At 43.4% G+C, this 9,372-nt stretch overlaps 1 protein-coding gene across 1 annotated transcript; it reads left to right on the forward strand.

The window, feature by feature from the left end:
• Window positions 1-4,058: 4,058 nt before the first annotated feature.
• On the forward strand, window positions 4,059-5,925 carry LOC148010565 (uncharacterized). Its single transcript, XM_087671548.1, has 5 exons — window positions 4,059-4,242; window positions 4,935-5,040; window positions 5,126-5,339; window positions 5,417-5,579; window positions 5,876-5,925. The coding sequence occupies exons 1-5, from the start codon at window positions 4,059-4,061 to the stop codon at window positions 5,923-5,925; spliced, it is 717 nt and encodes a 238-aa protein (XP_087527674.1).
• Window positions 5,926-9,372: the final 3,447 nt, after the last annotated feature.

Below are 9,372 nucleotides of genomic sequence, written 5' to 3' on the forward strand. Positions count from 1 at the left end.
CCCTCACCTGCTAACCAACTAGCATGGACACTTTCTTATAAGTTTATGCTTGGAATTTGAGCATGTTCCCAAGGACTTTTGTTAGCCTGCGGAGTCAAATCCAAAAATAGAATCAGTAGCTCTCCCCATTGCTACATTGTGCAACAAATCTTAATGAGCTGGAAAAAATGTCACACTTACATGAGATTCAATTCCTCCCCAGTGGGCAATTCTTTGCTCCCACCATTTCAACCACCTATCCAAAGCCTTGATGTGTTCCTTGTTGACATTTCATGCCCACCAATCTCGGATAGCAGAGGCCTGAAGTGAGGCTAGTTGAGTTGTCATTGCTAGCCTCCAAGCTTCACACAATTCAATGTGGTGCATTTGTTTATCCACAGTGACTAATTTCTTGGTATGCTTTTGCAAACTTTGCTCCCAATGAAAAAGACAAGAACGCTCCCTCCCTTCCATTATGTTATGAGGCCCTCCATTGTACACAGCCCTTATTGCCATCCAATTCGCACTTGCCTCATCGGACATAAATCCAGCAAAGTCAGGTGGATCATGGCCACATTGAACCATGACAGAATTCAAATTTCTCCAAAACAGGATTTGAGACTCTTCGTCCTCCTCTTTAAATTCACATATTGCAATTACCTGCAATGCTCTCATGCTAGTTCATGATTGATACATTAGTATAGTGTTCATCAACAACAATTTAATTTCAATAAAAGCTTTCATTATGTTGCCACATACCCGTGATCATAAACTGAACAAGACATAGTTGCCCACCCATCAATGCTATGGGTATGATCAAAGTGCACCCATGCACGTCGTAAATCTCCAGTCCCAATTCGCCTCATATGATTCACTAAGTCCACCCCTGATGTTGGTCCCTTGGTGGACATTTTAAACAAGTAGCACTTCTCCTTGGCATCACCTTGTCCTGGAAATCTACTTCCATGGAAAAATGGGAAGACACAACGTTTTTGCAAAAGAAGTATGTTGTCATACCCATCACCAACCACCTGACCTTGTTTGGCTCTCTCTTGTGAAACAATGCCTTTGAACCTATGTGTTTATTAGAGGGTTATTTCAAATGCAGGACATACATTGTAAGTAGAAAATAATAATGCACAAGCCTACCCTTTATTCTGCACAAGTGGCATCATTTCTTCTAGAAAATGATTAAGATCCACCTCTGTCGCCTCCAACTCGTCTTCTTTTGTTAAAGATTCAAACAACATCTGCCGAGCGACTAGCATCTGTATTTTTCGTGGGTCTCCCTTTTTGATCTTTAGGACCGTGCTCACAAGCCTCCGCACCTTGTCAAGGGTTGCCCTCTTAGTGCCATGTTGAACACTGTGAGCATGCTCCCCAACATGGATCACCAAACGTGTCATTGTAGGATCCAGTGGCAACACATAATAGATCATGCATTTGCAAATGGCTGCACAAGTACCAACATTAAGACAATAGTGACATGTTATCTTGGAGTTTCCCTCACTTGCAGGATAACCCATGCTCACGGTTCTATCCAAGTGACCATGGAAAAAAACATCATTGTATTTTCCCTCTGTTATGTAGTAAGGACGAGTGATCCTAAGACATTGAAGACTTCCAAGACAATAGCTCAAGCGCACAGTGCACTCAATTGCCATATTTGTCTGTGAGGGCCGCAACCACAGGTGACCATCATATTTTTGTTCCATACCCATCATTCATTTCTTGCTATCTGTGGTTGGAAGCTCAAAAGCAATTGTGCCATTATACTCGATTGGGAGCTCATCCACCCTTCGTGGAGGTCCACAGAGCTCTAGTAATTTTTTCAATCTACCCATTCTAGCTTTCTCCTCAATGAAGGCTGCAATCGAGTTATCATAGGAAGATAAGTCCTCGCTTTGGCTGCCCACACATAGGTCCTCCCCGACATTTGTGTCATCAACATCCTTCTTGTTATCTGAGTGTACATCAAGACACACTGGAGTTGATTTGCTACAACCAGGAGTACAATCAATGTAGTTGTCAATCTCATCTTCTATTGACTCAATACTGTTAGAGATGCACACATAGTTACTTGAGTGCCTGATAGAGTAGGTGGCTGATAATGTACTATCAATCAGATAGTGTGCATGCCCTTCATGATCCCATCTTGGAGACACAGTGACGTTTTTTGCTCCACCATCATTCTCTATGACGGCTTGCAACCCCTGGAATTTTTGTGTTGGAGGCAATAGAGTCTGTAGGTAGTACTCACTCAAAAGAATCTCCCCATTTCTTAATGAAACCCTGTGCTCTAAGCAATCACTGGCTAGTCTCCATGTCAAAATAGCAAAACTCGACATGTTGTGCCCTCTGGTGGGTTAGTATTTGATGAAGAGAAGAAAACTCTGAATATAGCTCACAGTGTGTATTTGATGAAGAGAAGGCAACAGTTCACCGTCACTACAAGCGGAGAGAAATCAATAGAAAAATTTATGACTCAACCACCCACCATCCTTCACCTTTATGCACTCATAATTTATTTATGTTGTATTAATTATTTAATTATTTAATGGCTAACTAGTTACCTAATTACGTAATCAACGGCTAACTTCTTTATTAGGGTTATTAAGTCTCTCCTCAACTCTCTCCTCTCTTTCTCAACTCTCTCCTCTCTTTGCTCTCTCTCTCTCTCCTCTCCCTCTCTCTCTCTCCCTTCTCTCCCTTCTCTCTTTCTCCCTTCTCCTTCTCTCTCTCTCCCTTCTCTCTTTCTCCCTTCTCCCTTCTATCCCTCTCTCCGTCTCTCTCTCACGACGGTGCCCCACAACTCCTGCAGCTCCTACAACTCCTACAGCTCTCACGGCGGTGCCCCACAACTCCTGCAACTCCTACGTGACAGCTCCTGCCCCAACTCCTGCGTGACGGTGCCAACTCCTGCCCCAACTCCTACCCCAACTCCTGCCCCAACTCCTGCGCAACGGTGCAACTCCTGCGTGACGGTGCCAACTCCTTCCCCAACTCCTCGTGCGGCAGCTCCTGCAGCTCTCGCGACGGTGCAACTCCTCCAGCTCTCGCGATGGTGCGACTGTCGGTGGCTTCATTCATAACTCCTGCAGCTCTCGCGACAGTCAACGGCTTCCTTCGTAACACCTTGGCTTCGTGCGACTGTCCGTGGCTTCGTCCGCGGCCTCCCAGGTAACACCTTGAGCCCCCCAATCGTCCGCATCCACGCGGACGATGGGTGGGCTTAAGCTTTGTCATTTGCTTAAGCTTTGTGTGGGCTACGCTTTGTCTTTTGGTCACGCTTCGTCTTTTGCCTTTTGGTCACGCTTAAGCTTTGTCACACTTAAGCTTTGTCTTTTGGTCACGCTTCGTGTGGGCTACGCTTCGTCATTTGGTTATGCGCCGTCGTGTGGGCTACGCTTCGTCGTGTGTGCTACACTTCATCATTTGGTTATGAGCCCTCGTGTGGGCCTCCAAGGTAACACCTTGAAGCCCCCCAATCGTCCGCGTCCACGCGGACGATGGGTGGGCTTATGCCCCGTGGCAACCGTCCCGTATGCCGTCCCGTCATTTGGTTATGTGCCGTCGTGTGGGCCTCCAAGGTAACACCTTGAAGCCCCCCAATCGTCCGCGTCCACGCGGACGATGGGTGGGCTTATGCCCCGTGGCAACCGTCCCGTATGCCGTCCCGTATGCCATCCGACGGGCCTCCAAGGTAAGAGATTGAAGCTTATGGTCACGTCCGCGCAACCGTTGGGTGGGCTTATGCTTCGTCCCATGGCTACAAGCATGTGGCTTCGTCCCATATGCTTCGTGAGAACAGGGTAAGAGATTGAACCCCCCAATCGTCCGTGTCTGCGCGAACGATCCGTGGGCTTATGCAAAAGCGTGTGGCTTTGTCCGTGGCTTCGTCCCGTGACCTTAAAGAGATTGATTGTGTTGCTAATCTTAAAGATATTGATTGTGTTGTTAATCTTAAAGAGGTTGATTGTGTATCTATTTGTAAGTGTGTAGAGAAAGTTATGGCACCTAAAAGAGTGCTTAGAAAGAGAAAGAAATGTGTGTCACCTCATAGTAGCCGTGAAGTCTGTATGAAGCTACGTTCAGGATGTGTTCCTGGGCGGATCTTAAAGCAAGAAGCATCATCGCGTTTGAGATCAGTGGACACTCCTTCAACAAAGAAAGGACGTGGTCCAAAAATATGTGTCTACATTGATGACGAAGCACAAGTGGATGGGGACTCCAATACAATTGACGGGGTTGCGGAGCACACAGGTAGTCACTTATGTGTCCATTTCATTAACATATGATGCTTTGTTTAGTGTTATGTATTAAATATGATTGGTTTAATGCTACTTTTTTTAATTGTTACTTACTAATATCTGCTCCTACAGAGACTAATGTGCAGCATGATAGTCTAGATGACAAAGAAGAGGTGAGTGGTGATAGTGATCAAGGGGAGAATGATGATGAAAAAGAAAATAAGCACTCAAGGAACTTAGGCAAGCAAGTCTCTCTAGGACTGATGAAGAATGTGCTGAGTCAATTTTATATAAAAAAGAGGACGCTGCCTCCTCTTGTGCCTCTTTGCATATTAGTGGCTCATGAGGCAGTCAGATTTGCTATGGATGATGCCCAGTGGTTGATTCCTTCCTTTGATTCCACTGGTTATCTTGAGACTATGGGACACTTCCTTGTGTCAGTTGAAGGTCCGAGAGGGGAGACCATGTCTGTGACAGCCAGATCTAGCTGAATGGGGTCCAATATGGCATCAAAGAAATGAGGATTTTGAGAGGGCTCTTGGAAGAGAGTGACAAGACCTTAAGGGTAAAAAGTTCTTGGTTTGGGATGGAAACCACAGGCTTAAAACGTGGTGGAAACGCATCAAGGAAAGTAAGTTGTCCACTATACATGCAAGTATTGAATGTTCGTATCCCATTCTTATGTTTGTTGGTTTTCAATTACAGAGTACTCAGACTGTGCTCACTACCATGTTAGTGTACGGTGCCAATTCATTGAGGTGCCAAAGGCAAAGGAAGCAGAGCTACTACTCGCACTAGACACCACCAACGCGTAAGTCTTCTTCCTTTAACTATGCTCCTCTTTGTAATATGTTACAATTACATTCTCATATTATGCTTTTGTTTGTTTTCAATAGTATTGCTAGAGCTCATGTTACTCCAAATATTGCGCATGAGGTGTATATGTTTCAAAAGTTTGGTATTGCAAACAAAGACTCCATTCTAGATAGATTGAGTCCGGCCATGAGGAAGTGGGCTGAGGTTGAGATGAGTATAGAGGCAAGGTATTATCATGGTGTTGCTCCATGGTATAACTCTCCTTGCGGTTTAATATCTCAGCTTGTATGGAAGGTGATTTTCTTTCTATGGCTCACTTGTATGAGATGTACTTTTCTATCTCTAATTTAGTTTTTTTTTTGGAATGATAGGATGAATTTCATGTCTTCATCTCAAAAGAAACTGCTAAGCTTGAGGCTCTTGGTCTAGATGAGGTAGAGAGGAAGAAACGTTTGGAGAAGGCTACAAGGGTGGAACAGGAGCGCCTTAAGGATAGGGGTTACAAATACCTATCCATTGCTAATCCCCAAAATGGTGATGAGTTCTTTAAGTTGTTATTTGGGCTAAAGTGGGATGATGCAAGCATGCTCAAGATCACAAGAGACAAGCTGTATTGTCTCACAAGCTCAAAAATCCCTGCGGAAAGGTAATTTGTATATATAACGCAAGGTGTGTGTATGTGATGATTTTTTCTTCAATGCTTTCTATTTGTGTATATTGTTGTGCATCACAGGAAAAATATATTGTTGCATCTTATGAGTCTCACAAAGGCCAAAGACCCCCAATACCCGCATTTTGGTGATTATAAGCTCTTTCGGGTTTACATGAAGAAAGAGACATATTGAGCTCACTTGCATTCAGAGGCACTACTTCAGATTGATAGGATACAAGTAGAAGGTCCACAGCTACCAGATTCATTTGAGGAGTTCTTTAAGCTTAACATGAAGAATCATGTCATGCAGGTTGACTCAATGCAGTGCATTCATATTGCTTTCTTAAGTTCTTTCTTAAAATGTATATGTGCTAATGTTAAGCGCTTGTGAAACTTGTGTAGGCTTTTGTACACCTCTTGGATGGAGTGAAATCTTTAGATGTTGCAGAGAAGATGCCAGAGCTTACGTTTTCAGCCAAACGTGTGATTTATAGGTTAGCATGCATTTTCATATTAGATTGTGCGTCTGATTTTCATATTAGATTGCATGCATTTGCTTGCGTAATTGGCAAGAATGTTGCAAGTGGATACTACAATGTGTAGAAGAGAAGAGGCTGGATGCAGCTCCGCAATTCACAAGAGAGTGGATTGATGTTCGTGACGAGAACACTATGTATTCTCCATCATTACGTGAGAGAAAATTGACGGCATGGGAGGCAAGTGTTTGCCCTTGGTGGCTGGATTACCCTGTGGGGGTTATCCCTAAGCAAGAGAAAGATCTGCATGACAGTAAGTACTTCAATCTATGTAAACATCTCGTCGCTTTTGTAGCAATAGTTTTTGTGCTCATGCATGGGAGTCTAAGGGTGAATGATACTATGTAGGATTCAAGGAGGGAGTTGATACTCATGAACCGCTTACCGCACCCACCACTGTAGAGGAGCAAGCAACCAAGGCTACCAAAGGTGCCACCCAGGGTACTCAAGGTAATCCAGGGAGAAAAAATGTGCCAGAGTCCTCTATGGCGCCCACCACCTCCTTTGTTGCAGATTCATCTCTTGGTCGAGAGAATTGGGAGAGGCGACCTATGACCCATTTAGTAGGTGAGAAGTCTTATATTAACTTGAAATTCGTGTATGATTATTACTTTGAAATAATTGTTGCAGGGTTCCAGTATCAAATATATGTCGATGCTCTATTAGTGGATGTGACCCAAATTGATAGATTTGCCCTTGATAGGTAGACATGACAACTACATATTGTAAGAACATCAATTTACATGTTGCATATAGCATTGCATCATCGTTTACTTTGCATTAATGACTATGTTGTTTTGTGTATAGCATCAACAAGTTTTTTGCAACACAAAATATGCATCTTTATAGCAAAGATGGAGTTCCATGTCTAGAGGTGGCTGGATTGATATTTGCGGATTTTCCTACGAGCTTGCTTGTGGATGCTCTAGGTCCCATCCCATTGGGTAAGTTATGCTTTCTATCACACAAGGTTTACATCAAACTCACTTCTCATATATCATAATGCCAATGTTGTTTGTAGAGGGCATGACTATTCCCAAGTGGAACACGTTCTCAAAGGGTCTAGTTATGGGTTGTATGGACCTTGCTCGCGAGTATTTGGCCGACCAAGGATTCTTAGTCACTATGTGCTTAGCAGAGCATATAGGTGAGTTTATTACGGATGCGGAAAGAGTGGGGTTTGTGCTTCACCGCACTTGGACACTCATGTGTGACTCCAAGGCTTATCGACATCCCGTTACTAGAGAGGCGGTAAGATAACAAAGTTGGATACGTTGAACATACAGTTGTATGTTCTAAATAAAGTTTGTGTTACATGCTTTAAATAAAAACATGGATCACTTATTCTATTTCCACTCGTGAATAGGTACTTGATCTTACTGTGTGTCTTTGGCATCGTGCTGGTCATGTTGTGCCTTGCTATGACAGAGAGGCTGGGGAGAAGATTTCAGAGAGATTGTTTCCAGCGTATCGTAGCTACATGATGGATGATTGTGTCTTTCCCATGGACGTTGATGGTTTCATTGTCAGAGGCGGAGCAGAGAGGTCTCATCTTTTCTTTCGGTAAGTAGTCTTGCATGTTTTTGCTCTCAGGTTACCTTGTATGGTATTTTCATTGTTTCTACTTGCATGGCCACAAAGATTCTGTATCTTGATTGGTGATATGGTTAGGTGGTTACTAGCTACATTTACGAAACGCTACGACTATGTTTTGGATGTGTTTGCAGGGTGTGGTGGTTTGGCGCGGGCCAGTGCAGAGGAGATGAGACATTGTATGTGTCTAGAAATAGATGATGTGCTCTATGGGGAGTGTTTGTCCACCATAGTGTGTGGACCGGTACCATGCTGAGAGAGAGTGTGTTTTTTTTTTTGAGAGACTCTAGACATTTCATTTTGTTACTACTTTTATATATATGTTTATTATACACTTCGTCATGTGGCTATGCCCGATTTTGTGTAAGAGATTACATGCATTGGGATCTTTGATTTGTTTTTAGGAAGAGTGTACCTTGCGACTATTTGACACGAATATATTTTACTAGTTTTCCGTTGGTTTTGTTTTCTTGATGTGTGTTTATGTAAATGCAACGTGTCGTACTCCTTAAGTAAGACTATTTATATACAGAATGGATATGTTGCACGAAAAATCTCGAAAAAAAGAGATTGATTAGAAAATAACGAAAATGAAAGCCCGCAAAAATAAAATCTCCGATCTATCCTAGGTGCACTAGGAGCAGTCCTAGGTGCAGTAGGAGCACTAGAAGAAATAGTAGGCGCAGTCGAAGCAAACTGCTCTTTCAATTTTCCAAAAATTCTGCTTTAACTGACTCTAGTGTCAAATCCGTTATGCCTTTGATTATATCATCAACAGAGGAAGGCAGCGATAGAGTGGATGGTTTTGGAGCAGAAGGAGCTCGCATCCGTCGTGGAACGGGAGGAACAGGAGGAGTAGAAATAGTAGGCACTGGCATAGGCCAAGAAACTGGTTGAGGAAGAGAAGAAATAACAGGAACAGAAGCAGGCATAGGAGCAGAAGATAGCATCAGAGTCATAGATCCATTCTGTAGGCGGGTCTTCCATATCCTCCTCTTGGTCAAAGTCGAGACTACATCCTGGGCATCTTGCCAATCCGTTTTAATACCCATAGGCTTCATGCGATCCTCAAGAAGCTATCCTAATTCTTCCTGAAGAGCAGGATCTGCAGCTTGCAAGAAAAGCTCAACTTTCTCAACATCCAATGCTCTTTGTTCAATGGCATCAAGCTGACTATACCTCTCTTCCAATTCTCGTATCAACTCTGAAGCAGCTAGACCTTTGTTTGGCATGTAGACCCACTCTCGGAATGATCGCCGTGTAGCCATCCCAAAGTCCTCAAGGAAATACTCTTCTTCCAGAGACTTCTTAAAATCTTGCCAATGCGAATTTTGAATAAAAAGATCAGTCACTTTTTCCCTCAAGGTGGGTGTGACAAGACGAAGGAAATACTCACTCATAAGTCGAGTTGGTACTCCAAAAAATCCCATCTTGATCTCATATGTCTTCAAATATGCTGAAACATTACGGCCATCAAATAGCTTCTTCTCATTCTCAACTGCTTCAATCGCCTTAGTCGCGCTGATGGCATTCTCCTGCTCCGAAT

The sequence above is a fragment of the Lygodium microphyllum genome, chromosome 29 (assembly GCF_053477565.2).
Source record: "Lygodium microphyllum isolate KBCC chromosome 29, Lygodium_microphyllum_v1.1.10, whole genome shotgun sequence".
NCBI lineage: Eukaryota > Viridiplantae > Streptophyta > Polypodiopsida > Schizaeales > Lygodiaceae > Lygodium > Lygodium microphyllum.